Here is an 18,240-nt window from a genome sequence, read left to right as displayed (position 1 = left end):
ATTTCATCTATTGTTCAACCTTAAGTCAACCAGTGTCTTTGTTTTATTTCTTGTCTTTTCATAAATTCGATTCATAATGTAAATGTGGCAACTGCAAACTCAAAATACATCATACTCAAAAATACATCGTTTTAAACATTAGCCGACATACGATACCTGTAATATTCTTTCCACTTTGTTTTTTACATTGGTCTTATACTACGTCTGGGAGAATGCATATATGTGTGAAAAATAACTGCATGTCTAATACTCTACTTATAAATCTTGTTTACAGACTTCTGGCTTACCCCGTGCAGTTAAATTTCTGAGCATTGTTACTAAGTTACATCTGTTATCTTAAAGTCATAAAAATAAAATCTACTGTTGGCCAAATTTATGAATAATACCACCTTTAGTTTTAAATGAAAAAAAGAATAAACAAATTTTAACAGTTTGCATCGCATTTTATTCAAGTATTCGAAGTTATAATAAAAATAGTACATGACGTCTAAAACACGCAAGTTGCATATTCAGAAAGGCGATTGCTTTAGGATTGATTACTTTGAAATCAGTGTATCATCAGAGCTGTTTTCCCAATATCACTTTGAAGGTTTAGGAAGATCTACATATAATTTGATCCAATCCAAAAATGTATAAACTTTAGTGAAAGTGTCCGGCGTATCACACAGATTTGTACTGGCTGTAGATGTTATGCCCAGAGCATAGTAATGCTTCTCGAAATAGCCAAACATCGCCGATCCAGAATCACCCTGTGAAAATAGAAAAATTAAACCAGATTATCAATCAGATTTTATTTTTTAAAAAATAAGCAGAATTAACATCATTTTCTTTATTCTGAAGAGTGACTGAATCCAGAATAAGCAAATTGCGATGTGTTATTTGTAGAGATACGTGAACGCGTGATTTGTAGACATATTTTATAAAAATAATACAATCAAAATACCTTATTCCTCAGGATATGAATATTTATCAAAATATTTTAATGTAAATCTCTTCATTTGAATTTATTGTAAAACTTGGAATTTGATCTATGTTTTCAAAATGTTCAGATGTTCTAATATTTAATCTGATGTCTTTTGCCAGCAATCTCCTTTCAAATGCATGATTTTTTTCAAGACAAGACATTCATCTATAAATTTCAGTAAATGACTTTTTTTATTTAAAATTATCGTAGCTGACTTTATTGAAATATTTCACTTGAACCTAAATAGACTTAAATTCCAAAATATGAGATGAAAAGGAGAATTATTGAAAGGAGAAATTATTACAAAGGATAAAGAACCGATTAAACTGTTAAATCGGATGTTTACACTGTATCGAATAACGAAATTTTGTATCAATATCGAACTGTATCAAATATCTAAAGTTGTTAGGTGAAATCTTAAAGGCTTTTTTCTTTCAGGGGGATTGGTGAGTAAGTTTAGTTTAGTTATAATAACGTCCCGCTGTAGGGAAGCAACACTAGGGCTATTTTGGGACGGACCTCATAATTTTGAACCACGATCAGATGACGAGGACGAGACTGAATTGGCATCCCCCCTTTAAACTTCCAGACCACACCAGCAGAGAGACGTTTGGTTCCGACGGATTCAACGTGCAACAGACCCGCTTACACGACGGTTCTTCGGTTGAATCGGGTCTGGAGCCTGAAACCCTCCGATTCCCAAAGCGGCCCAAGGGATTGCTGAAGTGAACGACAAAAGAATTATACTTGAAATAAAAAAAAGGGTTAAAATAGAAAATTTAATTTTTAACCTGGGTGATCATTCCATAATTTACACTTGCAACAACATAGCGTTGATACACAACCCTTTACTTATACATGAAAGTCATTAAAAGAGGTTCAAAGATAAAGGCAAAGGCATTAGTGAGTTTATTTATTAAAACATTAAGCTAATCTTATCATTAACTAAAAATTCATCATTTCATGAATTTAAAAATTCCGGAGTTAGCAAGAAGATGACAAAGGAGTGCACTCAAAAAGCAGTAACAAATATATAAAATTATATTTTTATAGATGCAAAAGAAAAATGTAACAAAAAACATGAAGTGAGCAGTTAACTAGTGTTTAACAGGTAATCTCACTATGATATCAAAGAAATATTAAAAATCATTATGGCCCAATGGTAACATTGCGGCTTCAAGACCGGATTGTTCCATATCCGAGATTAAATTCTTCTAAAGAACAACCATGTAAGAGATCCCGGTGCACTCTAAATACGTTACGACCAAATGCATTCCCGTTAGTGCGGTGCGAAAGCGCCATGGAGAGATGTGTCATTTAAGGTATACCTTTGTTATTTCACTGTGATTCAAAATTATGAGCTCTATCCGAAAATTGCCCAAGTATTGCTTTAAAACAGGAAAACAAGTGAAGTAAAAACATATTCTCAAAAATTAGAGAAGTCTACTTAGTACAGGATGACTATTTCGTTTTTTTTTTTTTTTTTCCTTATTATTATAAATACATAGCATTGTTTGAAAAAACATTCTCTCTCTCTTTTCTGTCTCTGTCTTCTTATTAGAGGTCTTCATTTTCAATTACTGATTTCAATTTTTAGTTTTACAAAGATAAAATTATCATGAAAATTTACTTTTTATTGCGTTTTAAAGGTAGTAACTTTTATTTTCTTTCTATTATGTTTTAAACGAAGTAAAAACCATTATGTGTTTTACTTCGTTTTGAAACTTATTTTATGTTTTTCTTATTTTGATTTCGCTACCATTTATCAAATCAAAGCCAACACCAAGTAACGTCATTTGTAATAAACACTAATAATTCCATGCAGGAAATTATTGGTGTTTATTACAAATGTCATATAATAGCAAAAACTCTTAAATGAACTTTTTATGAATTATAACAAATATGTGGCTATATTATTGAGTTCCCTAAGAATTAAATTTGATCCTTACATTCAAATGTGTATAGTCATGCATTTCATTAATCTCCTTTTGGAGTGCAAAGTTTTAATCGGAAAGCTGGTTTCTAACATTAGGAGTAATGTTTCTGATATCATCTCATGAATCAAAAATCAAATTTCTGTGAAACCTCTTTTAAATTGCATAATTTGTCCCTTAATCTTTGTCGTAATGAAAAACACTCCATAAATGAAAAAAAAAAAAACACCACATATATATATATATATATATATATATATATATATATATATATATATATATCAGGACGATGCGTCTCAGCATACGATGCAATAATTTACTAGTTTTTCAACATCTCCTTTATTTCACTTGAAGATTTATACTTTGTTGCATCAATTATTTTTTCTCTCAACCAAATCTCCTCCCAAGATTTTTGTGTGACAAAGAATGGAGTTCCGTGAGCTCTTTGGTAGTAGGGATGGCTATGTTTTTCTCCAGCTCATCGATGTCGTTGCTAATCACCTCCATAAGTTGACCATAAACAAAATATTGTCTATTACGTCCCCACAGACATCTGTTTAAACTTTCTGAATCACATTCATCTATCCAGCCAAAACTTCTGCCATACAAATATAAGTATTCTCTTCGCACAAGTGCTCAAAGTAGAACATACAGATCAATCCAGTATGTGATATCTCAGGGTCTCCTCACCGCTTGTTCTACGAAACATCGCTCGCTAAGCGAGTCACTTTTTTACATTTTGTTTTGGTCGTTACGCGAGTTGCTCATTAAGCAAGGTTCGACTCTATATGAAGTAATGTTTCGCTACTTACATGACAAGGCACTTGCCCAGCTGCAACAATACAAATGATGGTGCGATTAAAGTCTTTGGAATGATAATGCAAACGACAAAGATTGGGATCCACCACTTTCACTAATCCTTCCCTAAGCAGATGCCGACCTCCTGTGAAAAGTATGATTAAAATTCAATACATCAGTGCAGAGTGAATTTATAAGTGAAATATAGAATACTACTACTGATTTCTTAAGTGGAATAGTATCATAGTAATAAACTGCTTAGTACTATTTATTTCATTAGTGGTATGAGGAATAGTACAACGAATTCAAATACGGAGTTTAAAAAATATCATATAGATAGAACAATCGATCTTTGTTGAAATACGTATTATTAAAGGGCAGCACCTTGGATTGTTTTTGTATTTAAAACATGGACACATTTAAAGATATATTCTGCTACACTCAGTTTACTTTCTGGTCTGCCTGTACTCACAATTTTCAACAGCATGATATGCATACGTCACATTTTAATTCATATCAAAATAGAATATATAAACTTAAATTAATGAATAGTTATGAATATTTATTTTATTATTTACAATACCACAGTATATTTTCTTGTACAATGGCTATAAAAACAATTGCTCAATTGAAATTTTAGATGTTTTGCTTAAGCTTAAAAGGTAATATATGGTTTTTAAATATCATTTAGTTGGAGCAATCAGAATAACTAATCATCATTTACTTTCTACGACAATCAACTAAAAGAAAGTCTTAAGCCGGTATTAGGGAAAGAAATCCGTTGTTTATATAATTTTAGCTGCGAGTAAAATATTGGTGTTTTTTGTCATTTTTCTCCAAATATAAATTTCTTTTAAACCGTAACTGGAGACGGGAGTCAAAATGACTCCGGGGTATTCTTTAGCTTTGAATATCCCGTGGTATTTTGTCCTTGAATACTATCATCTCCTCAGTACCTTTAAGTTGTTCTTTCAGCCGTATATCGGCAAAAGTCTAAGTATGAGCACAGGCGTATAACCGATGCAACTAATATAATAGATATTATTTGGTTTATTTGCTTAGTGTCCCTAATGTTGCCAATATTAAAGTTCCATCACTCTTACCTTTGATATTAACACTTCGTTGGAATTTTCAGGCATTCATTTTATTACATTAGTTTTAAGTTTGGAATTTGCATTCATCAACATGTAAATCGTCTTATCTAATTCTTTAAAAATTAACTGGATTGAAGAAATTGAGACAAACAAGCTGACAAGGGATATTAACTTCTGATTGTTCCAACACATTGTTGGCAATGTATATCGCCTGTGACTTAACCTGCTATCTAATTAGATATACTCTTCTCTATTAAAATTAAGTAGCAAAGAAGTAAGTAAATAATTGTCCGAATCACAATCATGATTCAAATTATTCCAATGGAATCATGAATCAAATGATTCAAATTATTCCAATGGAATCATGAATCAAATGATTCAAATTATTCCAATGGAATCATGAATCAAATGATTCAAATTATTCCAATGGAATCATGAATCAAATGATTCAAATTATTCCAATGGAATCATGAATCAAATGATTCAAATTATTCCATGGAATCAAAAATTATTCCAATGGAGTCAATTTATAGTTATTGATACACGGCACTTGCTAGTGGTCAATTAAATGTTGGAACCAATAGACGTCTTAGAAAGGAGAAGCATATGGTATCGTTCAAATAAATTCCAAATTATACAAAGGTTCTTTTCGTTATGTGACTCAGGCACTACATGAATAAAATTCAATGTTCAACTTTTAGTGTGTTTTAACAATACAACAATGCCAATTGCAATTGTTCCTTCTCTTTTTAATGGCATCAATTTGATGCGATTATTCATAGGAACAAACACAAAAATTGAAACTGTCCATGAAAGGTAAAAATAGGTTTCTCAACCTTTTTACTTTCAGATATGGGTAGTATAGAGAAAATATAATGAAAATTTTGAACTTGAAATTTTGACGAATCTCCAAGGTTTAGACCTCTCTGAGTACGCAAAACATATTTTTGGAAAATATTCGTATGTCTTAGACAAAAGCAACTCAAATAACACTTTGGGCTAGACATTTTAAATTTGATATACGGTATTTATACCAAATTAGAAGATTTCTATAAATTGTGAGTAAAATCTGTTCGAGGGAAGTTTATCTGTCCGAATGTTCGGATACAAGTTTGCAAAATAGCTACAAAACGAAGAGTACCAGATAGATAAAATTCGATACAAAGCTATAAAATCTATAAATTCTATGCAGTAAAGATCTGACAAGTTTCGAGCAAAATCCAATTTCGGGCAGACTGTCTGTCCGTCTGTACTTTCAAAAACAAGTAAATGCTATAATTAAAAAACGAAATATATCAAATTTGGTATGGGACTTTGTGACTACAAGTGCAGTTTTGTGTCAAATTGTTGCTTCAATCGGTTGAGAGAATCATGTATAAAACACAAATTCAATTTTTGGATAATATTAAAGTATGCCAAGAATTAATCGCCAAATAACTCGCCAAGTATGAATCGATATCTTCAGCAAAAATATTAAATCCTCGCCAAAGGTTAATATTTCGTAACTATAATACGACCGTATAGGCCTTCTCCGGCATGAAAAGTTTATTAGAGAGTATGCGAGGACATTTTGGGGAATCCACTCACGCTGTTTCAATAAAAGATGCATGTGGTTGTTAGAGAAGTTGGGAGAGCTAATATTTCCAACAAGGAAATTGTACTTACTTGTTCCTTCCGGAGTGTTATATCCTGATCCAGCAATCATTAATTTTTGATCCAATTTCTCAAAATTCCTATCAGGCAGACATATAGGCATAATCTTTTTGCTGCATTCCACTGGTGTTGATAACTGAATAAGGGCAATGTCGTTTATATCCCAACGGAAACTGTATTTAGGGTGTCCAATTATTCTTTGGGCGTTTAAGGATTTAGAAGGATCGGATCCCACAAGGTGTAAGTGGGCATCTTTTGGATCGTGGAAACAAGATCTATGAACTCTACTTGCAAAGCATAGGGGATGATTCGTCAAATCTTTCCTAAAATTAAAATTAATAATTATTAATTTCTTTGAGGTTAGTAAGAGCATTTATAGATTTTTTTAAGGTTAGTAAAGGTTATCAAAATTTTTATAGAGAGAGACAGAATCTTTTTTTATCTTCGTGATCTTAAAAACTGTTTTTTAACATTGGATTTATATAAAGTGGATGCCATTATGTTTATTTATTTATATCTTTAAATGGAATACTATTACCTCCTTTTCATGCTCATTCTTAGCACACCTATATGTGCGGCCATATATGCCATATATTAGACATGGCGATCTTTCAGATCACATGCAGGTTTTTGCTTAACAGTAAAGTGTTCATTTTTAATTTTTAGAATCAAATACCTACAATACATATTTACTTCCATACATTTTATCTATATACTTGTGCCAGCATGTTCGATCAATATATACATATTGACGTTTTAAGTTATTAAAGTATTAATATCGAATTTTTTCTTCAAATATCATATTTTTGCTTGATATGGCTCAAAGATATGAAATGAATTAGCCAACTATAAGTTATTTGCGCCCGCAAATAAAAATGTGTATGTATTACAAATTGAAAGCAAAAATGAAAATTCTACTAGAGTTGAATTAATGTCGAAAAAAAGCAGTTATTTTTATCATAATTTTATCAGTGATAAAAACACGCAAATGAATGTTTTAATAGAGGAGTTTGAATTTCATAATAATATTGTTACAGTTTGTGCACCAAATTAAATAAAAAAAGAAGCTCATTAAAATTGATGATCAAAAAGATAATTTAATTATAAAATAATACAAAAAAATTTCTTAGGTCATAGTTTTAGAATATATGAATTTTTATTTTAATAGTCGAGCCATTGCGGTTACCTATCAGGCGATGATAAACACTGCTAAGAACCACGACTGATATTAGGAACAACTTCTTTGCTATCTTAACTAAAATAAAGAAGATGTGTCTAATTACATTGATAGTTCTGTGCAATTAGATAGAAGGTAAAAACCACTAATGAGTAACTCCTATGTTACACTTTCTTAAACGCTAAATTAAAACTTAGTTTTAATTAAGACGCTTATTTCTATCATATTGATAGACACCTATTAGTTCATATTGATAAGAGACGTCTTTTTCTATCATATAGATAGACGTCTATTAGTTCATATTGATAGGAGACCCTTACTTCTATCATATTGATAGACGCCTATTAGTTCATATTAATAGGAGACGCCTATTCGTTCGTATTGATAGGAGACGCCTATTAGTTCATATTAATAGGAGACGCCTATTCGTTCGTATTGATAGGAGACGCCTATTAGTTCATATTGATAGACGCCTATTCGTTCGTATTGATAGGAGACGCCTATTAGTTCATATTGATAGACGCATATTCATATTGATAGGAGACGCCTATTTCTATCATATTGATTTCTCTTAAATACTCTTTCCTCTCACTGAATTCAGTTTTCAGTAAATTCTCTTCTGAACACTTCTTAAAATATTTTACGATTTCATTAATTAACAAAGTGTGAATTAAGTGCTGCTGTAAAAATGTTCAGTGAAACAGTCTGAAACATCCGCATGGTGTTTCTTTAAATTGTGCTATAGTTTTCTACAAAAAATAATAAGAACGATTTTATATTCTAGTTAGAATAAAAAGGAAAATCGAGGAACCACCAGCATAGCTTCAACTGCCCATCTGATTTCGAAAATTTGTTTAATTTGAAAGCTCGTAACTTCTAGATATACCATCAGTGGTCGTCTGCTTTATTGTTTCATGTTCCATTTTATACAGAATCAAAACCTTCACTGTACATTCTCTGTAGGTAAAACTCACTACAGAGTTCGCCAACCCTGACACTGGACCGGCTTCAAAAATTTAATTTTCATATGAAAGCTTCTGGCCTTCAGACCAGCCATCAGTGGTTGACTGAGATCTCTACTCCCCAATTTCTTCAGAAAGCCAAAAATGTTGATTAAGTATATTATTGACAGGGATAGAATTGAAGGGAAAATACGGGATAGAATTCACCAACGGCATCCACTGGTCTAGTTTCAAAAATTTTAATTTTATATCGAAGTTCATGAGTTGAAGATACATAATCGATTATCAATCCGTCCCTTTCTCCCCATCTAGAGAAATATTGAGAAATATAATTTTTATATATCATCAATTTCAATGATCTTATATCACCAACAGATACATATACGTTACATAATTGGATACAGGAAAGTTTAACACTAAAACAGTCAATATCATCATTTTTACGGTTTTGAAATGTCATGCTTAAAAGTTTTCGTATAATTTATATATTGTTCCAGAATTTTATTACAGCTTTTAATGAAATATAACAGCAATTACATATTCCTATTCTATTTCCACTCAACTATTTTAACTTCTACAATCGTACACCTATTTATATCAAGATGCCTCAGAATAACGGCTTTTTCAATTTCAAAGCTTATAATATTTTATGAATCATCTATGCAATGATGGACATTAATACGTATTTATATTCATTTATGCATCGCTTTCAGACTGGAAAAGTGTGAATTACATTTCTCATATAAAACTGTATTGATTGATCGACAGCCGTTACAACGGGATCTATTTTATTCCGATCATTATTCAGTTTAGAACTAAAAGCTCTAACTTTATATATCCTATTAATGCATATAAAAACAGTTTTTCTTGGGTTTTTTTATTAATAATTTTTGAATTATCATATTAAATGTGATTTTCGCTAAAATAGTTTTTATTTTCATAAACTAATTCAAAATTTACAATGAAAGCCATGATCATCATTTCGATCTTGAAGAATAGCAACCACAAATTTTATACAGATCTCATATCGTCGTTTGAGAAATTCCAAGCACCTTGCAACCCCTACATGTGAATTTTCATTGGATAAATTAGAAAACAGTTCGGATACGTTTATTACTTACATCTAACATGCGAGGATACCCAATACATTTCTTTTTGCATGTACAACTATTTTCAACGAATGTCTTACACCAGCTGTAAAGCATGTTATGACAATGCTCCTCTTCGTTGAAATTGAAAAGAAATACAAATTGCAATGCAACGATAGATTCACTTTTCGAATACTTCAGTAAACAAACTTACTTTCTGTGACACATTGCGATTTCTTATCATCAAAATACAATAGGATAATGTCCGAATGCAAAAAACAAGGATATAAAGAAAATAATTTTGAATTTCTTTTATCCTGTAATATTTAGCATATGTCTATCTATTTTTTTACGTTATAAATAAATATTTTAGAATAGTTCCATCTATTTTGTTAACTTTGCATACCAAAATTATCACGAAGATCTCCTACGCCGAGCTGAATGTTAAGAATTCGATATTTCAGAGTTAATTTTGTTTTGAGTTTCTTACGATCATGAAATGTTTAAAAATTTCAGATCATAGCTAACAATTGAAAGATTAATATTAATTAAATTCTATTCCACATAAAAGCGTCATCAGATATAGAAGGTGAGTAAAAATTATCTGAAAGCATGAAAATAAAAAACAGCTTTTATAATTGCATTAAAAATTTAAAAATAATTATTTTTAAAATTATGAAATCCAAAACAAAATCATAAAAAGGTAAGGAACTAAATATAAGGAAAACAAGCCTTTATGATCGCATGTATTTCATTTATTCTTCAGTTTGGAATAACATAAACAAAACCTTTTCATATTTACTGAAGTTATTTTGCTTTATTTATATACTTATTTTACTATAAATTCAAAAGAATAATGATACCGATTTCTGATGATTGATCGTATTTCCATAACAAATAATCTTTAATACTTATTAATTCAGTTCAATTACTATTAATTAGTCAGCTTAGTATAATCTATGTATACCTAAAAGAAAAATAATGCATCACACTCAGAAAAGAAATTACCTAATACTGCAGAAAATAAATTTCAACTTGCCTGAATAAGCAATGTGCTGCAGTTAAAACGAAATTTGCTGAAATTAGGGCGCCTCCACATGAATTCATTTTTCTTTCTCTATGAACAAAGATGCTGACCTTAGAAAAAGTAAAAAGCAATTATTTTCTGTTTAATGCTGAGGAAATTATGAAGGCAATTAATTGACACGTGACATTCAATAAATAAATTAATTAAGTTTTATTTACTTTATGAATATTTGTTACTTTGCCCATATTTAATCATCTTTAATATTTTAAAATAAAATATTTAGGAAATTAGCCTCAATCTATTGCACTCCTATTTGGATATCAGTACATATAACACGATACTTAATAAACATGACATGTTTCAAAATAAAATTTTATGTTCAAATGATGTTAAAGCTTCTTAGTATGTTAAAGGTAAGATATAATGTTTTAAGTATAATTTTAAAATAAAACCAATTTTGAATCATCAGGAAGATAGTGTCATGAAAACATAATTCCGTCTTCCTAATACGTTAATCTTATGTCTGGAGAAAAACATACGCATATATCCGTAATGTATGCACAATATATACCAGATTAAAACCCAACACATTGGCGGCAATTTAGTATCCATTTGGCAACTTGGGAAGTTTGGCGAAAAATTGAAGCTTCTAAAAAATGCAAGAATTAGGATCCTATATCTATTGGAAACGAATCGGAGATCTTTGTAGAGAATTCCAAGATGATCTCACGCTTTATGAGATTAAGTCTAGAATCATGATGTAAATTTTAAGGAGTGGTTCAACTTTCTAAAACATGTGTTTTATAACGATCCAAGTAAAAATTGAAAACAAAAATTTATTAAAGGAAATTTAAAATGTTTACCTTCAATCAGTAATAGATTAAAGTTCTGAAAAATCCAAATATAACCTCAATTCCGTTTATTAGATTTAGAATTTCAATCTATATGCAATATGTAAAATTTTTATGAATCATCAAGTTAACATTTTTACTTTTAATGCATCTTAAAATTCAAAGATCGAAAGTAAGCTTTTTCACATGATTCTTGATCTATCATCACTTTTTTAACAATTTTTGTCGGGATTTTTAACATTATATCAACAATTACCAACATTACAGATAAAAATATGTTATTAATATTCAATAACTTCACAGAAGCGAACTTACAATCCAGGGATATTTATAAACGGGAAGCACAGCCCTTCCGTTGATTATTCTGCCTTTCCCTGTATCTTCGAAAAAACGAATTCCACATTCTGAAAATAAAATAGAAATGAATGATTTCAAAAATATTAATCATATCGGTGTCTTTTTATAACAGTGCTAATTCATTATTGAATATAAGAATATATAATATATAAGAATATATAAGAATAATATATAATATAAGAAGAATATATAAGAAGATAAGAATAATATAAGAAGAATATAAAAGAATATATTCTTTTTAATTAAACTACCCACCTTTAGAGACTAGTATGTTTTCGAAAATTGAAGGTTCCGGATGATATGTTATATAGATTGGATTAATGATGCTAAATAATTTCTACAACTTCCTTTAATTGCTTCTTCAGCAAATTGTTTTTAGATTCAAAATTTTGATAATTATAAAACTGACACTGTCGTAAAAGTTTTACCTCTTGCTTATTGTGGTATGCATTTCTCTAATTTTTCTTTTCATCACCAATTGTGCATGAATTTTAATAAAGAAAATAGAAATCTCTTTTTAAAAATCAAAGTGGAAAAAAATTACACTGTTGTTTGGTGCTGAAATTGAACCACGATTTCATAAAAATTGAATTTCAAGATTTTCTAAAATCCTATCTTATTCTTAAACATACTCAGCATAGAAATGTAAGCTGTATCTATATATTTTGATTTTCAACAAGATATACTAATATTTCAAATTCAGAGTTAAATATTAGTAGCAACAATGTCAAAGATTTGATTTTCATTTTAACGCTGAAATAAATTGTTGTAAAATTCATTTAAAAAATTCGATAAAAATAGAAGAAAATTATGAAGCAAAAAATTTCAATATTGAAAACATATTTTTATTAATTTTAAGAAGATGTAAATTCATTTTTGTGTTTTAATATTTTTGAAAATTGTCGAGGTTATTTAATTAATTAAAGTTTTAAAAATTTCAAGAACTCGCTGAGAGTTAAATATGTTTACCCTATAAAGTATATATGTGGCGTTTTCATAGCTTTTTGGTTTCTTATGGATTACAATAGTGTTTTTAAAAAAATCTGGAACTAGTAATATGAAGTAGCATTGTCACGTGCAAGAATTTTAAAATATTCTTCGAAGAAGATGAAGCCAAAGAAATTATTAATTAAGCTGTCTATTTAAGATTATTCAGTCATTTTTTTTTCTGAACAGAATTTCATAATCAATAGGCAGGATAATGTTTAAACAAATTTGAATCTCAATTACCCTATAAGAATTTCCAAGAATATCATTTGCTTCCCCTTAACTATGTGTATAACTCCTCACCTTAATGGTATCCTGTGTTCTAATAGATAGCTAGAGCAACCGAATTGTTATTTTGGGGATTTATAAGAATAATTGATATTTCACTAAAATTTAGATACAGGGAAATAAAATTACAGGGTTTTTACAATTAAAGATCATCTATTCAGATGGCTTTGTGGCTCCCAAAGATTCCTTATCAAGTAAATTATCAAAATTTCCTTATCAAGTAATTCAAGTACTGCGCTGTCAGAAAACCGTAAGAAAATAAATACAATTTTCGTCAGTAGATGGTGCTGACATAATACCTAAGGTAAATTATACAGATTCGTTATTAAATCAATCAAGGAAAATGTTTACACTCTTAATAAAATTAAAATTTGCTTATTTGCTATGCACTAGAATCTGATTAGTGGTTCCAAGTAGTACAGAAAAGATGGAAACAACGTTATATTATGCAATATGTCATCGGGCAGTGATTATTAAATAATAATAGCACAACAAGTGCTGAATGAAACTTCCATTATTTTCAATCCCGCATTCCATTCTGAAACTTTATTTTCAACTGCATAACGTAAATCATCCTATCTGACTGAGCAGATATGAAGCAAAATAATCTTCTACAGATCAGAGACTAACTTCGACTTAAAACACAGATTTATTCAAATATCCGTACACATAATAATCACATATGATATCTATAATTATCAGTAGTTAATAAAAAAAAATTAGAGGATTTTTAAAGTTTATCTTAAGCAGATTTGATTTATAAATAATATAATGGGCGTAAAAATTAAACGTTTTGTAATTTCTACCTAAATATAGTAATTCTGGAAATTTCTATTGTAATCCTAAAAGGAATTCTTCACCATTTATTGTTACCATATAAGATGGTTGATAGTTGGAAAATTTTTGGTTGGCTGGAAATTTCGTCCTGCTTAAGCGAAACCAAACACTAACCTTAATAATAACAAAGTTAAACAAACTTAAATCTTATCCTCAGTAGAAACAAGTCAATTACACTGAGAATAAAAGTATTAATTTTATTTACAGCTTTATTTATAACTTTTAACAACTTTTATGTCTTTGTTGACAGTACTATCAAAACTGTTTTAAAAGAACATGGAAAAGGAATTTAATAAATTATATATTCAAAGACAATATCCGAAAGCAATTCAAAAGACAAACAAAATATAAGAGAGTGAATATATATATAATCTACTGATTTTACTTTCATTTATATGACATATGGCATTGCTATCGTTCAAAAATTTCGAATTCGAGTCTTTAACGAATCTACATATTTCAGATGTCTTTGAGTTCGAAACATTATTAATGTCGCTATGTCTATCTATTTGTGAACATGATAACTCAAAAATGCTCTGTGCTAATTAGATGAAATTTGGTATGCGGACATTATATCAAATTTGCAGATACCTATCAAATTTTGAGAGGAAACTTTTCATAGGAAATTTATTTTTTCCGTCTATGAAGTAAATGTTAATATTATTAAGGACACTACGAATATAGAACTTTTGCATAAAACAATTAAAGGAAATACAACACAATAAATATTTTCGACCGTCCAAATGGTCATAAAGGATTGTTAATATTTGGAGAAAAGTTTCAATAATTAATTAAAAGATATCAAAATGTTCAGCAAAAAACATGGAGTCATGCAATTTTAACATTTTATAAAATTTCCAAATCATTTTTTTACTTACTGCTGCAACTTTCTTCTGTTTTATTCTCTGCTGAATAAAAAATATAATTCTCAAAATCATTTTCTGTAGCATTATCATCATTCTCCTGTAAACATGAATATACTTATACGATATATTAATAATTATATTTAATTTTGATAAACATCTACGTTCGCATGCAATAAACTAACAGCTTCAAATTATTCTAGAAAATGCTAAAAAAGAAAAAGAATGACTTTTATCGAATAAAGTTCAGTAAATATTAACATACAAATCATTCATTGCATGTTCCAAGCAGCCTTTAACATTTTCATTTTTTATTTTCTGTAAATAACTACATGCTTACGAAGATTTCTCTATTTTATTAATAAGACAAAATGATTTGTAAAGTAGAAGCTTGCGTTTGACGGATAACATATGAATAAAAATAACATACCCATTTAAAAACGTACATTTTTTATTTAATCACAAGTGACGAAAGATAAAATAATAAGTAAATAATGCGCTTTGTATGAGTGGCTTCTAAGATGATGAAAAATTAATCAAAACAAAAAAAGATAATTAAAAAGTGAATATCTGTTTTAAAATAAAATTTCATGATAATATTTTAGATTTCTTTCGTCTAAATGCACTTTATTTTTTAAGATTTATCTTAAAAGTTAATGATATAGCAGGGGCACAATGCACAAAACAAATATTTAGTATTAACTCAAATCTTGGATATAAATTCAAGTCTTAAATATACTTTAAAGTATTTCACAAAATATATTTAAAATTATTTATAAAATATGATTAATATAAAACATCGCACTAAAATGATTTGCAATGATAAATTGCTTATGTCTTTGTCGTAAAGTAGTACTGAATAAATGATTGCCTGCAGTTATTGGGGAAAAATCACTTAAATTAATCTATATTAATAAAGATGAATGTGTGTGTGTGTGTGTGTGTGTGTGTGTGTGTGTGTGTGTGTGTGTGTGTGTGTGTGTGTGTGTGTGTGGTTATTTTGATACGACATTTTTTTATGTAATCGTGTACTTACAAGCGGATATAAAAGTATAATGGGAAAATTGTTTTTGAACTTCAATAGTTCAAACTTTTAAAAAGCATAAAAATAAAAATTTATAAACACCTTCTTATCCTAAACAAATCGATAGATTTTCCACAAAATTTATCACAAATCAACAATGCTTCTCTAAAAGTCACATACTAAATATTTTCTAATTAATTTTTAAATTTTATGTAATCGTATATACAGACAAACAGAGAGACTGAATTCTAAAAATCATTTCCTTTTCTTCGAATTGATAATCATCTAAATCGTCAAAAAAAATATCACCACGTTCCATTTTAATTTTTCTCTTTCGCATTAATTACTAATGAGAAACAATATATGCTAGAAAGAATTAAACGTCTAACTTCATCGAAATACCACAGAAAAATTAGTCGATTTTTACTATATTATATCATGTATTTTTCTGAGCTATATACGATTCATTTATTTTATTCATTTGAGATAAAAAAAATTATAAACGTAATTAGAATCTAATACATAAAATATTCAGAATATTTACTCACATGCCCAGAAGTGACACTCTGAAAATACAGAAACATAAAAATGTATTTATACATTTTTTTTTTCATATCATCAAATAATACGTTTCCTGTTTCACTACAATAGTTCTCTCCTTTAAATTTCAATAAACAAAACTACGGATTTCTCAATATTCTAAAGGAAGCTTTAATGATGAATTCGTTTGCTGATAATAACAATACTTGTCCAATAATTTCATTAAAACAACTTTCCCCTTTGATAATTCCACCTTTTCTTCATGTAGTAGAGTCAGTTACCGAGGAATTTTTTGTGTTCATTTCAACATCAACATCAAGGACGATTACAGCGAGTTCGCAAATTGTACAGACTAAGTCTATGGCAAAGGATACCGACGTGCTCTGATTGGTTTAAGCTTTGGCATCTATTTGGCAATGTTTTGCACTCATAATAGTGTAGTTTTCGCTTACTTGGCTCAAACTTTGTACCTTTCATTAGTTTAATGGAAGATACGAGTGAATACCAACACGATCCAATTTTTATTAATATAATTGTTTTCTCTAAATAATAGTAGAAATACTACTAATACTAATTATTATTAATAATAATAAATATTACTAATAATACTAGTAATATAAGTAACTAATGTTGTTTATGCACAGAAGTATAAAAACCATATGAAAGTAATTACTAAAAATATGATGCAGCAATTAAATAATTCTTATTTTTCTATGATTTTCGTGCCTTTATTAGATAATTTATGTAGTCATTGAAACGTGTTGCTGAACATTTGTTACTTTCCCATTAACTACATATGGGGAGATGATTACTTAATGCCCACAACGTATAAATATGTAAGCTTTAAAGGAATATGTGATTTCGTAGCTAATTTTTTTCAGTTATATCAAAATAATATTAAGAAGAAGCACATACGAAATTTTTTTTAATAAATTGTAATTTTTATATTTTCTGAATTTAGGTTTCAGGATTTGATTTTTTCCTCTGTATATGTGTTTCAGATTAATATTACATGTAAACCGTAAAAAATAGGAGAGGGGGGATAAATCCACAAATTGTATTTATTTTTGTAAAAATATATTTCGGTATGGCATCTTTTTGGCAAAACATTGCCAAAAGGATGCCAAGGCTTAAACCAATCAGAGCACGTCGGTATCCTTTGCCATAGACTTAGTCAGTACAATTTGCGAACTCGTACGATTACATAGCATTGTGAAATCTCATACGTAAAGCAAATGATTTTTTTAATTAAATGTTTGAAAAGTAATATGATAAAAACAATTATGGAGAATTGATAATTACTGTAATAATTAGGTGTTAGACTCTTCTATTATGTAATAACATAAGAGTTATAAATTTTAATGTATGTAATAAGAGAAAGAAATAAAAGTGTGCAACTGTTTATAAATAAAAGTGTGTGAATAAGATTTATAATTTGTGTCTAATTTCCCGCCAATCACGACAAAACAATGCTAACTGTTCAAAGATTTTAGGGCTGAAATAACAGTTTCCAGAATTACCACAATTGGCAAGAAATCGACCAAAAACATCAACATTGACGAATGGACAATATTCTTACGCCAGGCCTCTACGTGTTATCCATATTTCTATTTATCGTGTAGAGTGGTAATGTTGTGTATGAATTTGTAATGAAATACAATTAATAAAAAAACCCTGCAAAAGCATGTTTTCTAACGGAACTAGTTATTGCTAATATTTGAGGATTGTATTTATAAATAAAGAAGCATTTATAATTATGTTTTTTATTATGGAAAATAATTAAATAATTATAAATT

At 29.0% G+C, this 18,240-nt stretch overlaps 1 protein-coding gene across 1 annotated transcript; it reads right to left on the bottom strand.

The window, feature by feature from the left end:
- Positions 1–527: 527 nt before the first annotated feature.
- LOC129971942 (acrosin-like) lies at positions 528–12,544 on the bottom strand. The gene is made up of 6 exons (XM_056085920.1): positions 12,538–12,544; positions 11,850–11,952; positions 10,710–10,787; positions 6,456–6,766; positions 3,711–3,841; positions 528–749 (listed from the first exon to the last, which is right to left on the bottom strand). The coding sequence occupies exons 1-6, from the start codon at positions 12,542–12,544 to the stop codon at positions 579–581; spliced, it is 801 nt and encodes a 266-aa protein (XP_055941895.1). The 3' UTR covers positions 528–578.
- Between the last annotated feature and the right edge of the window lie 5,696 nt (positions 12,545–18,240).

Source organism: Argiope bruennichi, chromosome 6 (assembly GCF_947563725.1).
Source record: "Argiope bruennichi chromosome 6, qqArgBrue1.1, whole genome shotgun sequence".
Classification (NCBI taxonomy): domain Eukaryota; kingdom Metazoa; phylum Arthropoda; class Arachnida; order Araneae; family Araneidae; genus Argiope; species Argiope bruennichi.
This window is presented reverse-complemented; position numbering and strand designations above follow the sequence as displayed.